Here is a 14,992-nt window from a genome sequence, read left to right as displayed (position 1 = left end):
TTATCACAATTATAGGTAATCGTTCGTGAGTGCTATATAGAATGGGTATTTCTGCATCTCCCTTCCAACAACCACCTGTGCATTTTTTAACCTGCCTCTACTCAGATTCTAGAAACTGTGACATAAAATTTGGCTCCTCATTCTCTCTCCACATATGTATAAAACACCTCCCAGAGTCTCTACTTATAAAATTCTTAAATACCGTAGGGACCACACTCCACTCCCACCCCAGCTGTCATTCCCATTGTTACTGGTCTAGCTCTAGCTCTCATAATTTCTTCTTTACATTATTGCAACAGCTTTCTGCTGGCCCTAACTTCAGTAGCTAATCTAGACTCACATACCTCTAGTGTTATCTTTTAAAAAATGCAAATCTAATTAAGTTATTCCCTTCCTCAAAGTCTTAACAACCACCCAGGAGGGACAGACTTATTCAAACTCCTTAGCATGGCATCTAAGGGCCTCTACAGTTTGGTTTTGATTTTGTAGTGACTTTTTGGCAATATTATGGTGTTTTTTAAATTATTTTTAACATTTATTGTGAAAAGGATATGTAACCTCCCCTCCCCCAGTTTGCACACCCTATTTTTCCACTTTATCTGCTACTCCTTTCAGCATTAAGCCAGCACTCCAGCTGCACACAAAGGTGTGGGTCCTAGACTTTAAGCTTTGGGTCATGCTGTTTCTTCAACCTGGAATTCTTTTCTCCTGCTTTCTCCAGCAGCCTGGGTTTTTCTTACCCTTAATGGCTCTTCTTGAAACTTTCCCCAATTTCTCAGTTGGAATTAATTGTTCCTAAATTTGTTTGTCCCTTGAGAAACATTATTATTTTATGTCTTATATTATTAGTTAGTAGTTCACACGTCAGTCTCTCCTGGATTGAAAGTTCTGTAAGAGGGGGATCATAGAGTAGTACAAACCACATGGAATTTGGCAGTGAACAGACCATTAAAGGCCTAAGTATGCCACTTAGTAGCTATTGATCTTGAACAAGTCACTAAACTTTTTAAAATGTCAATTTTCTTATATGTAAGTTAAGTATAATGACAACAGCCTCACAGAGTTGTTATGAGGATCAAAGACCATTATGTATATAAAAATGTCTCACACATAATAGGTGCTCAATAAATATTCTGCTCATCTCTGTACTCTCCATCTGGAACAGTATTTTGTAGGTAGAAAGCCCTTCATCAATGTTTGCTAACTGAATGAGTCAATATGTCCTGTTTGTGATTTTAAGAATTCTTAAAGCACACTCACAGGTCTGGATCCTACTGGAGGGCATGGAGGGTTTGCTGAACAGCTTTTTTTATTTTTTTAAATATATTTTTTTTATTTCAGAGAGAAAGGGAGAGAGAGAAAGATAGAAACATCAATGATGAGAGAGAATCACTGATTGGCTTCCCCTTGTATGACCCACACCGGAACTGAGCCCGCAACCTGGGCATATGTCGACCCTCAACCACTGAGTCATGCTAGCTGGGCAGCCGAACAGCTTTTATCATCACATTTTCTTACAATAATTCATGACTGGTTGTGAGAAAGCATATACTTATTCTCTCTTGCAATGGTACATTTGCTTGGTGTCATGGGTATTCTTATTCTGGTTTTTATTTCTTTTAATGAATTTAATATTTTAATTTAATAACTTTATTTTAATAAAGTTAATATTGTCATTGAAGCACAGATCTGCAATGCCAACTTTTTAAAATATCTTTTTTATTGATTTTAGAAAGAGAGGAAAGGAGAGGGATAGAGAGATAGAAACATCGAATGACTGTCTTCTGCATGCCCCCTACTGGGGATCAAACTGGTGACCTCTTGGTTCATGGGTGGATGCTCAACCACTGAGCAACACCAGCTGGCAACAATGCCAATTTTGTCTACAATAATAGTATTCACAACACCCAACTTGAAAATAAAGTGACTTCCTTTTTAAATTGACATACAAAGCCAAAAAAACAAAACTACAATATAGAAAATACCGGAACATTAGCTGTGCAAGCTGTGCCCCCTGAGGCAAATCAGTGAGCCCCTTTGGGGTCAGTTTTTCTCTCTGCACATTGGGAATGATAATAATGGCTATTGTAGTGAAGTGTTGTCAGGATCAAATGAGATAGCTAGTAACACTGTGAGTACTTGGTAGTAGGTGTTCAATAAGTTAATTCCTCGTCTCCATTCTTCATTGCTCTTACAAAAGCCTACAGCATATGTGCTCCTCCATTATGAAGCATTTCAATAATTAAAAACTAAAGGCAGTTATCAAAATAAATAAACACGATGACAGTCATTTCTCCAGTCTCCTGGAGTCTGTGTCACATTTTTTTTTCCCAATTATAGTTTTCTGCTAATCTACAAAGTTCAGAAATTCTCTGTGGGGTTTCCCAGCCACAGTGTGGATCAGTGAGGCTGCACTTAATTGAAAAACTGGATTTAATAAGGAAACAATAGTTATTGTGCCTTAAAGAGACCATTTTCCATGCTAATTTAGTCTCCAGTGTGTTCTCTGTGTAAAATGAATGTACAAGGCATGCTTTTTTATACTCCTATAGTAATTCTTGGTGGGCACATTTTTCAACATGCTTTATGATCGCCTAGGTTGATGTGTCTTTACATATTGATGCATGTTTAAACAATTACTGTGTGTGTGTCTGTGGATGAGAAAAATCCTATTTTAACAAACTCCATAGAGAAATGAACCATTTACATTTCACTGAAATTTGGTTGTAACAAAGACGTTACTAAATAGCCATTCCCCAATGGAGGGAAAGTAATGCGCAGCCCAATCGCAGGGCTCTCACTTGCTGGGGTCCCCTGCATGCCTCCAGTCTACTTATGGTCACAAGCACCCCAAAACAGGCTTCTAGGGAATCCGAATACAAAGTAACAAATCAGTACACAGAGTGACAAAGCCTAACCTTGACCCCCAGTGCTCATAATACGGTATTTTGTGGGCTGATATCTCTTCCTTGTTGACATCGATTCTTGATCCTTTCTTTGCCCTGATCTTGGATTCCTGCCTGATTCTTTATCTCACAGCTTCCTTTGAGTTTATCCTGTGCTACTTTTTGCCCTCAGGAACTACTTCTAATGCAATTTGCGCACCCCACTAACAGGTTTGACTTCTTCTAAATCAGTGGTTCTCAACCTTCCTAATGCCGCGACCCTTTAATACAGTTCCTCATGTTGTGGTGACCCCCAATTTCACTGTTACAAATTGAACATAATGAAAGCATAGTGATTAATCACAAAACAATATGTAATTATATATGTGTTTTCCGATGGTCTTAGGCGACCCCTGTGAAAGGGTCGTTCGACCCCCCAAAGGGGTCGCGACCCACAGGTTGAGAACCGCTGTTCTAAATGCTCACACCCTGGGTGCCTGTTCTCTCGTCCGGCCTCAGTTCATTGCTCCCTTCCACTTCACCCACAGGCCTTTGGGGCACCTGCTTTCATTTCTTAGTCATCTTTCTGCTTCTCTCTTCTATCCTTAGTTTGCATTTTCCATCTTACTTCCAACGTTACTCTCTCCTGGTTTAAGATCTCCTGAGGCTTAAACCCTATAAAGCTCTCTACAGAGAAGGATAAAGAAGGGAATATTTTTAAAAGGCAAATTGAGAGCATGAGGCTTTATTTGATGACAGTCATGACAACCAAGATAGAAAGAGGGAGGGGCTTCTTGCTGATATGTGAGCACATTGTTGATGTACAGGTAGATCTCTCAGCAGGAGTATCCAGTTAGGAAGCATGAAAGGAGGTAAGGAGCATCCCTGCTTGTGCAACTTCCTTCCGGCATTTATTAAATTGTTTCCCACCTGAGGAGATGCTCGGTTTCTGCCTCTCTCAAAGGACGTGTTTTCACGTGTGGCCTAAACAATCATCTGAGTTTAACTTAACCTTCAGTGACCATGGGATCTACAGATCACAGAAGCTCCCATTAAGTAACCATCTTATCTGGACCTTTAGTTGAACAGCTGAAAGTTACAATTTTTAAAAATACTTTAAATACAATTTTATATGTAGGGCATGGCTAAATACTTGTCCAAATTGGAGAGGCAATCATCAAATAGACTAGCTCATCATTAAAGTCCCTTAAAATTTGGGCTTTTCAATGAAGGTATCAGGGTTTTACAACACAAAAATTCTCACCAGCACACACACATAAAATACTTGTTCTGTTGTTATGCACACACTAATTCCTGGAAACTCTGGAGAATTAAACTTTCCACTCACTACCTCTTCATCTCACTACCTCCCCAGTTCTTACAAAATATTTCAGGTTTTTTTTATTTTTTCCTAGTTTCAATAGAAGTTGAAAGAACCAGAACAGTTTTTGAGGTTCTATCTGAGTCACATACCAAGGCCTGAAGACACAGATGAATAATTTAGGATTCCTGTCATCAATGAGCTCATAGTTGATCCAATAAAACAAATAATGGCCTCACATTATAGTGTTTTGATATTGGATCAGCTACATAAAAGGACCAGCTGACACAGCGTGGGGGAACTTTGGGATGAAGGCACCAGAGAAGGCTTCCTGGAACAGGCGCTGTTATCGCTGAGAGAAGGTCCATGTCTGGAGAGGAAGTGAGCTGGCACTGCCACAAATCAAGAGGGAGAATTGGGGAATGGATACTAGATGAATTATATTGAATACAAAGTTACTATATCAGTGGATTTTAACTGTCCTCAGTTATAAGGATATTGCTGATCTATTCTTCAAGAGACCCTGTGAGGGATTCTTAAGTTAATCTAGTCCCAAAAAGATGAAGGTTGGAATTAAAGCAATGGCAATGGGTGGGGAAGTATAGACAGATGAGAGAAATTTATCTGATAGATTTAGTTAGATTTGCTGACTAATTAGTTATTCAGATATTAGAGAGAGAGAGAGAAGGGGTTAGGGATGACTTCAGGGGATTCTAGTTACAGTGGTTTTGTGCAAGTTTGGGGGAAAATATACTAAATGTCTGTGGACATGGTGTTTTTAAAATCCTGGTGAGATTGACATGTAGAGATGACAAGTAGAGAGGTGATTACACAAGGCTGAGCTGGAGAATATTTAGGAGCCAAACAAAATATGGTACATGAATATAGAGTAATTTATAGGTTCTCTCTCTCTTCCTCTCTCCCTCAACATCTATATATATAAAATCCTAATATGCTAAGTGTCGACTGCTCGACCAGTCGCTATGACATGCATTGACCACCAGGGGGCAGACGCTCTGACCAGTAGGTTAGCTTGCTGCTGGGGTCCAGCCAACTGGGACTAGGTGAGACAGGCTGGACATGCCCTGGAGCCCTTCCACGGTCCCTCCCCAACCAGCCGGCCAACCTCTTGTGGTTCCTCCCCGGCCAGCCCCCATTGGCCCCAATCGGGACTGGGCAAGATGGCCCCAATCAGCCCCAATCACCAGCCAGGCCGAGGGACCCCACCCATGCACAAATTTGTGCACCAGGCCTCTAGTAGATTAATAAGATGAAAGCAGAGAAAAATGTGATTATGACTCCTTCTTTAGAAACCCATCCATCCATCCAAAGAAATAATCTCATAACTGGACCTACAGTATTTAGTCTGACTTATTTTCTAAGATTTAGAAATAATTTTAACTGAATAAAGTTTTTATTACTCTGGTCCTCATTATAAAGGGATCTAACATTTACACTTGAACTTAAATATGATAGAAATAAAAATATAATTTATAAAATATATAAGAAAAGAAAAGAAAAAAGCAGTCCCTAACTTTCTATTTTTAAAAAGGCATATAGTCTGTTAATAGTGACATGATATTCTAGTTGAAAACAAAGCTCAGTTTGAATAGATGTAACAGATGATTTAGAAAGAAATCCTATTGATAGTTGTCATTTAGGAATAGCAAATTAACTAAGGTCTCAAGCAAAATGTAATCTAGAAGTAGAATATAATAACACAAGAAAAGAAGGGACTGTTATTTGTAAAGGAGTTGATTTGTTACTTAATAAGCAGTTAAATTGAGAATTTTCTCATTCTCCAATTTTTCTTAATAGGGATCACCTACTTCCTTCAATTTCTGAGCTCTCTGACATCATTCTTCCTGATCATCCATTTTGATTACCTTTATCGGAGCAAACAGATGAATAGCTCAATCATCTATGCATTGGCTAATGTGAGTGACTATGACATGAGAAGACATTATATAACAAACAGGGACACAAGCTGTAAATAGCCATTCCAGAACTGATTCAAGACTTGCTTAGAGCCCTGCATATGCTCCCTTCCAAGATAATAGGGATAAAATGCCTAGAAAAATAAACTATATGTAGTAGGTGATCACTTATGTGCAGCTCTCCTTTTTTCACTCCAGCCACTAACCACCCTCTCCTTGCAGGGAGCTTATCTTATAGTTGTCCAGATACTATACTAACTCCATCACTGTAATTTTTATATGAGAATCCCTCCTTACAATTATTTCTGCATTCTGTGAATTTAAATGATATCCTTGAGTGGTAGTAAAACTCTTCGTTCTCCAAAAGCAACAATAGATAATAGCTAATTTATCTATTGAGTGCTTACCATGTGCCAGAATGTTCACAGTACTTTATATATATACTAGGGGCCCGGTGCACGAAATTCGTGCGCTGGGGGGGGGGGGGGAGGTGTCCCTCAGCCCAGCCTGCCCCCTCTCACATACTGGGAGCCCTCAGGCGTTGACCCCCATCACCCTCCAATCGCAGGATTGGCCCCTTGCCCAGGCGTCAGGCCTGGGCAGGGGACCCTCATTTCCCCCCATCACTGGTTCTGCCCCCAGCCCAGGCCTGATGCCTCTGGCCCAGGCGTCTGGCCTGGGCAGGGGACCCCCAGACCCCTCCCATTGCTGGCTCTGCCCCTTGCCCAGGCCTGACACCTCGGCCAGAGGTGTCAGGCTTGGACAGGGGACCCCCATCTCCCCCCGATCACTGGCTCTGGCCCCCGCCCAGGCCTGAGGCTTCTGGCCCAGGAATCATGCCTGGGCAGGGGACCCCCATCTCCCTCTGATCGCTTGTTCCACCCCCCGCCCAAGCCTGACGCCTCTGACCCAGGCTTCAGGCCTGGGCAAGGGGACCATCATATCCCCCCAATCCCCGGCTCCGCCCCCCCAGTTCCCTGCGGTTGCAGGCTCCGCCCCTGCCCAGGCCTAACGCCTCTGGCCTGGGCGTCCGGCCCGGGCAGTGGGGACCCGCAGCTGCAGCGGCCCGGGATCGTGGGCTCCGCTTTAGGCCCAGGCAAGGGACCCCTAGCTCCTGGGACTGCCAGCTTCGACTGTGCCCAGCTCCCATCACTGGCTCCACCCCTACTTCCTGCTATCACTGGCCAGGGCGGCAAAGGCGCCTGATTCTCTGATCATGGCTGGGGGGCAGGGCAAAGGCGGCCCCAGGGCCGCCTTTGCCCTGCCCCCCAGCTCTTAGCTCCCCTCTGGGTTTCCGATCACTGTCAGTGGCAGGGGGCTTCTTCCTGATTTCCCTTTCGCCTCTCTGCATTGTGCCTACATATGCAAATTAGCCGCCATCTTGTTGGCAGTTAACTGCCAATCTTAGTTGGCAATTAATTTGCATATAGCCCTGATTAGCCAATGAAAACGGTTCGCCGTACGCCAATTACCATTTTTCTCTTTTATTAGTGTAGATTACTTACTCTCACAATCATTCTATAAGGAAGTTGTATTAGTCCCTGTTTTACAGATGGGGAAACTGAACCACAGATCAATCAGATAATTATGTCAAATACAGGAGAGAAACATAGGCAGCCGAATTCCACAGCTTATATTTATAACCGAACTCCACTACTATATATAAAATGTCAGTGTTTTCTTGAGTGATATGAGCACAGCAAATATTGTGAGGTGTCCTGTATAAAGGTGCTGGAAATATCACACACAAAAATTTGCAGAACTCATTCAAAAAGTAAATGGTAGAGAAGTGGTGTTACAAAGAAATTGACTTACTTTTGCTTACTCCATTGCTTCTCAGTCTTTGAATCTTGAAACCTATTTTCATATAGTCTCTAATAACATCTCCCCAGAACTGATATCTGCGGACAAGTCTTTGAGAAGTGTTCAGAATGGCCTCTTACCTGTGGCATTGAGAGATTTGGAGGTTCATGGCTGTCCCAAAGGACAAATTCAAAAGAATCTTCAAAGATTTCTCCACCAAAGTGACGATAGTAAATGATGCCATTAAACAGGTCCCTCTGAAGGAAGCCAGGGACAGGATAGCCTATTGGGTCCACAAAACACCAAATATTTTTGTAACCAATTGCAAGTGTTTGGGTATAAAGATATCGGACTTACCTCAAGTCTTCTCAGCATACCATGTTGTATGTACCTAAGGAATCTTCATAAAAGCTTATACATAACAAAGCAGGAAAATTAAAGTTGTTACATCTGTCTTAAAATATGTGGATGAATTAGCATTAGAAAAGTCTTTTTAAGAAACATTGTCTTAAGAAACACTACTTGATCCCTATTTTGATGCTCCTGACTATTTTAAGAACTAGTTATGAAAGTATTCTAACAAAATATAAGGAAATGTTATCCATGAAATTACTTTATCAAAAATCTACAATAAGCCAAACATCTCTCTTCAAACTTATTTGTTCTATCACTGTGCTTGGCTGACTTAATTTTTCCAAGTGAAATGATTACTTTCAGGCCCAGCTCTGGAAGTTTCTGGATGCCCACCCTTGAATGAATCAACTTCAAGTCTCTAAGTCCCAAGCTTCCCATCTATAAAATGGGAATAATAATAGTATCTCACCTCATAAACGGATGCCCATCTTCGCACAAATATCTTAACTGCCCAGAACTTACCTATCAGTCCTGGCCCTGGCTTCTTCATGATCTCTCCAGCCTGAGGCGGTCTCGTGACATTAAAGAAGATGTAGTCATCACTGGAATCCATGTCTGAAGCTCTCAGCATGGAACCCTGGATCAGAATGGTCTGGCCCTCCTCCAGTTCAATAATAACGTTATTGATGAGGAACGGCGGGCTGTCATCTTTGGGCAGAATGTTGATGGGAAACTTATAGCGGATGCTGTGATGACCATCGAATATCCTGAAGACCACAAAGTCTTTGGTGGAGTCGCTGTCATCGTGATGATAGCGAACAACGCCAGCCTGCAGGTCAGCCACGGTGAAGAGAAAGCCTTTCCCCCCTGAAGGAGAGAGCAGAGATGGCGCTGACTGAGGGAGGGGCGCAAAGGCAGCCCTTACAGGGAAAGCTGCACTAGGCAAAAGGGCACTGAGGAAAGGGGAGCAGCTGATACTTCCCTCTTTGGGAGAAACCACCTCCACAAATCAGGTTTTGAACACTGGTTGTAACAATTACTAGCTGTGTAGATTGGGCCAGGTATTTAATTTATTTGAGACTCATCTATAAAGCAGAAATAATACCTACCTCATAGTCCCTAGTATGGATGGGAGAACTTAAAAGTAAGCCGATAATAAATGTTAATTTTTGTTTCACTCATTGTTATCAACCTACACGGCAGAACTTCTTACTGGTGTGGTCTCAAACCTCAGCATCAGCACCATCTGTCAGAAATGCACGTTTTCAGGCCCTACCCTAGACCTACTGAAATAGAAATTTTGGAGGTGGGCCCAGCATTATGTGCTTTATTAAACCCTCCAAGAGTCGAATGCATGCTAAAACTTGAGAATCATTGGCTTATTGACCAAGAGCTAAAGCTCTGGTATCAAATGGCCAAGGTTCAAATCCCAGTTCTGCCACTTACTAGATACATGACCTTAGACAAGTTGACTTCTCTAAGTCTCAGTTCCCCATATGTAAAGTAGGAATAGTAATAGTACCTCACTTCATAAAGTGGTATGAGATAAAGCATGTAGAATATTTTGCACCATATCTGGCACAAAGTAAATACTTAATAAATATTAGTACTACTTCCTATAGTCTCTGAGCCCAGAACATCATTGTCTTATGGGCTACTGCTCTCTCTATACTTCATTTCATAGTATTAATAAACATTGCTTCACTTTGTATAAACATTTATCATTTTTGATGGCAGGAGCCTCATTACTCTCCCCACACCATGTGTTTGTGTTAAAAACCTCACTGGAATCATGATTAAACACTAGCATAATGGATGCTACAAACTACTTACCCAATAGCCACTTACTGCTTCTTGCTCAGTACCAGGATCCCAGTTCTATTTGGAATGACATGGGACTATTTTTAAAAAATCATGTCCCCAGACTCCACTGCATGTTGGGATAGCATGTGAGTTGGTAGGAGATATAAGTGAAAGTCATTGTCCTGGGACAAGTGGTTAAAGAAAGCAAGCTAGAAAGCAAACTAAGATGGCATAACTTCTTCCTTCCTTCCTTCCTTCCTTCCTTCCTTCCTTCCTTCCTTCCTTCCTTCCTTCCCTCCTTCCTTCCTTCCTCAAATGCAGACCCAAAGCTAGAAGTGTAGGTGCCATCTTGTGAGCACCGACCTAGCAGAAAAGAGCATCTGGCATCATGGATATGGAATGCCACATCTGGACAACTTGTCACATGAGGGAAATATGAATTTTTAAGCCACTATAATTGAGTTTCCCTACATGCAGCTGAACATCCACCCTAACTGGCAGGCTCAGGCATAAGCTGACCTGGCACAGTCCTGGGATTAGACAGGAAAATTTATCATTTTATTTTTGATTTCAGAATTTCCTTATCATAAATGATGATAAATAAGAGCTCTCTTTCTGCTTTATAATTAGGCAAACTAAGAGGATAATTGAATTAAATCCTCTGAGCTCATTAACAGGAATGGACTCTATCATCATAAAGTATGGCTATTATTTTTATTAGGCTCATTAACCTTAACTACCATCCTTATAATTATAAATCCATTTCTTTTAAACTATGGTAACTGCTCCTAATATCATAATAACATAATGATTAAAAGTATTTTTAAAAGCATGTTTTTCAATACATTTCTATGAGACAGAGAAATGAGAGGAAAATATTTTGTCTTCCTACTGGGATGAGATAATCAGTTAAGGAGTATATTTAGAAGGAGCCCAATGAGGCATCTGAACTTTAAATAATGAGCTGCGCCTAAGGCAACCTAACACAAATGTTTCAAGAGCTCTAGATTTGGGGGATATGACAATTCAGTTAGAAATGGGGCCCAAGAGATGCTGTGTGTATCCTGTTAAACACGATTTGCTTTTGGAGAAGTTTCTTCTCCAGCTCCTTGCTCGGTTACCAAGGTGGATCCTTCACCTCTTACTGTGAGCCGCCCGTGCTGCAGGCCGTCCACGGCGACCAGCTGTACAGCACGAACGTCGTCGTTGTCGACAACCTGAAACTGTTCCCAGGTGATGGCCCGAGACTGCCCTTCCAGGAGACTCAGACCTGCAAGACAGAACAAACATGTTCTATGACATGCCAACACGTGAACGTTAAGACAAAATGAATGCATTTTAACTCACAAAACGAGCTGAAATTGTATTCTCAAAGCTTTTTAAGAACCTGGAAGTTAGCTTTTATTGCTAGTACTATTTTCACTTTCAGTACTCTCACCTCCAATCTGGCCATTGGCTCCTCGGGACATACCCTTTAGAGACATGGCAGTGCCAGACAGTGAACACCAAGGAAAGAACAGATGCTATGCTCACAGCGGCCTCTAACGCAACATGTCCACAAGGACTTTTCCGAAGGCCACATCCAGATATTTTGTGGGCACAGGCGGCAGAAGTACTTTTACAAATAAACCTGAGCCTTGATTGAGCAACAGGGGTGTGAGCTGCACAAGTCCATTTATACAGCCTTTTCCAATAAATACTGTAAATGTGTTTTATCCTCCTCATAATTTTCCCTTTTCCCCTTTCTCCTGTTTTCAGTGTAGGATTAGTGCATGCAACCTGCCTCAGTAGCTGTTGCTAGGGAACCTGAGCTAAGGCATACAGCATATTTAAGGGGAGGAAGAAAGGGAAGGAGGGAGCGACAGAGGGAGGGAGGGAAGGAGGGAGGGAGGGAGGAAGGGAGGGAAAGAGGGAGAGAGGGAGGGAGGGAGGGAGGGAGGAAGGGAGGGAGGGAGGGAGGGAGAAGTACATATAAGGAATCTCTGTGACTGGTAATAACAATTTTGAAGCCAAGAGTGTACAGTGTGTCTTAGGACAAGGCATCACAAGGAACACAGCAAAAGAGCAAGCAAGAAGACTAGAAGTATAAATAGCAAAACATTAACAGTGGTGATGTCTGCACGTGGAAGTAATAAATGATTTTGAAGTAATAAATTATTTTATTCACTTATTACTATATCATTCATTTTTTCTTGACCATTCATTACTATTCATTTTTTTTTTACTATTTATTGTAATTTCCAAGTTTTTAACAATGAACACATAAGTTCATAAGTAAATTTTATTTTATTTTAAAAACAGAGTCTAATGTCCAGAGTAGCCAAACCAGATTTGGAGCTCTCTTAACAAGCCTGATCACACATAAATATACAGACTATTAAGTCTCAATGCTCATGTAATAATCTACTTAATATGTGATTATAACAGGACACCGATTCCTTCTTTTCTTTTCATTATCCCTCTAACAGAGGTAGATGAGACACAGAGTCAAAATTATAAATGAAGGTTGCTCAACCAATGTTATCCATCTCTACTGATACTCATGTGTGCATGCATATACTACCCACATGCAAGCACACACACACACACACACACACACACACATTTATTTAAGCTGCCACCAGAGGATTTAAATCAGACACAGATATGATCCCCTTAACAAAACTTAGCATCACTGCTTATAAGTATGTTTTGAATACTATTGATGGGATTAATGGGAAAGAATAAAATCTTCATTTACATTCTACATTTACATTTGACCTAAATCTATACATTGCACTGTAAGTTCAATTAGAAATGAGAGGCAGAGTAAAGGCTTCGTTTAAAACAAATTAAGCCGTTTAAGCTCTTCTTTATGTATTGTGGTTTCCAAGCAACACAATTTAACAATAAGACAAATGTATGCCTCCCTTCCATCCCTCTGGACAATTTGAGTTGGAGACCTTTTCTCTCTCAGCCCAACTGGAGCTCAATATCACAGTCACTCCGTGCCTCTGTCAGGCGAACGTTGTCCTGGCTTATCTCCTACCGAGGAAAGAATTCGTCTCCAGGACTCAGGAATCCTGGATTCAAGCTTCTCACCCTTCCAGTAGGAAAAACAAAATGAAACCAACTATCTGATGCCCAAACTGGACTGAGTTTCAGTTGCCTCGTGTGTGAAATAGGAATAAAACTGCCTTTCTTTCCTGGCACATGTACTTTCGTTCTTCCCTTCAGGGTTGGGTTGCTTGACATCCTACACTGAGCTGCACCTGTGTTCCAGGACACGCGTGGGGCGTTTGTGTCTGACGTTCTGACGGAGATGTGGATGGTAATTGGCGTGCTCCTTTCAAAGAAGAAGTCGTATACCTCCAACTCCACCTGTAAGCAAACAGTTGCATATGAGCCACACATGGAGATGTTCGAGCATAAAATACCTTCCCACCACAGACGGAGGCTGCTGCTGCCTGATCTCCTTCATGACAGCCTGATCTCACCTTTTCAGGCTCTAGATCTTGCTGCTTAGTTTATAATCTTTAAATTTTTCTTTTCAATAAAAGAATTCTCAACCTGAAATAAGCAAACATGCTGGAAAAGTGCCCCTGACTTTGCTTAGCATCAGACCAATGGTGCCTCTCTCAAAGGTATAGGGTCTAGAGCAGTTCTCAACTAGGGGTGATGTTGTGCCCCCGGGGGACATTTGGGAATGTCTGGAGACATTTCTGGGCTCATACTTGGGTGTGTGTGTGGAGGGGTGCTCCTGGCATCTAGTGGAGAGAGGGATGAGGTGTGCTGCTAACATCCTTCCATGCACAGGACAGCCCCCATGACAAAGAGTTACCTAGTCCAAATGTCACTGTCGCTGCTGTTGAGACCCGGATCTAGCGGCATCTATACCAACAGCCATACTGTTAAATATCCAGGTTTAACTTGCTCCTGTGGAATCCATAACTACTAAGTGGGGCTATATAAGTTTGAGCCTTATTAGGTGAGATGTATGTGTCTCAGCAGGTGTTGACAGAGAAGGATGAGGTATGAGGCAGGAATGGAAGACACACTGCCTGCTTTGGAAGGACGTGTGGTCCATCTGAGAGGATAAGAGCAATGATCAGACCGCAGCATGTCAGCCACTCCAACATAACAGAAGCAACAGCTTCAAGGGAACGGGCTGAAAATGAAACTATACTGAGGAGGAAGTACTTTTGCAGGTGTAATGTAAATATTACGTTGAACCACTTGAAATTGTATGTTATGTGCTCACTAAGAAACTCCTCTCAAATATGTCTAATACCCAATAAAATGAGTTTGAACTTCCCAAAGAGGCGAACGTGACTGGAAGGTAGACTGACCTTCACCCAGAGAAGGTCAGCTGGCTCAGGGGCTCTGACCAAGGCTCCGCCCTCAGTAGTCCCACCCCAGGTGGCGGAGTGAGCAAAGTTCTGCAGAGAGGCAGGGCTTCCCGCCCACAGTATTGGAACAGGGCGTAGTCCCCACTGAGATAAGTGAGCTACCTTCTAACAAAAATATCACAGATTTGAACAAAGGCTGCATTGAGATTCTACGACACAATGCCAGAAAATGCACACAGGAAGCAGAAGAGCAGTGCTTTATTTCTGAGCTGCAGGTAAACCCGGTGGCTAATGAGAAATTACTTCATAATATGGAAGGAATGAGAGGCAAGGACAGGAAAGAAACAAAAGCTGCCACTTACTTTTATGACATGAAGGAAATCAAAGCAAAGGGCAAAACGCAGCCCTTACAGTCTGAAGTCTTTTGTCTGCCCTTAGGACTAAATGCTGCAAATGCCAAAATTAGATGGAGGGCAATGTGGTAACCCCAGGGACACTCATTTTCCGTAATAAACCTGAACTCAAGTCTGTATCAATCTGCTCATTTAAATTTCAGCTTGC

At 42.0% G+C, this 14,992-nt stretch overlaps 1 protein-coding gene across 2 annotated transcripts in view; it reads right to left on the bottom strand.

The window, feature by feature from the left end:
* Positions 1 to 14,992, bottom strand: part of FREM1 (FRAS1 related extracellular matrix 1) — a gene marked incomplete at both ends in the record, with an annotated part of 120,585 nt that overhangs the window by 90,716 nt on the left and 14,877 nt on the right. For both annotated transcript variants that reach the window (XM_081103710.1, XM_081103711.1), the window contains 4 exons: positions 8,087 to 8,229; positions 8,823 to 9,167; positions 11,242 to 11,373; positions 13,355 to 13,463. In XM_081103710.1, the coding sequence (XP_080959836.1) occupies positions 8,087 to 8,229; positions 8,823 to 9,167; positions 11,242 to 11,373; positions 13,355 to 13,463 (729 nt within the window). The remainder of the gene's footprint in view (positions 1 to 8,086; positions 8,230 to 8,822; positions 9,168 to 11,241; positions 11,374 to 13,354; positions 13,464 to 14,992) is intronic.

The sequence above is a fragment of the Myotis nattereri genome (assembly GCF_964212035.1).
Source record: "Myotis nattereri genome assembly, chromosome: 12".
NCBI lineage: Eukaryota > Metazoa > Chordata > Mammalia > Chiroptera > Vespertilionidae > Myotis > Myotis nattereri.
The sequence above is the reverse complement of the archived record's forward strand: the minus strand, read 5'-3'. Positions and strand labels throughout refer to the sequence as shown.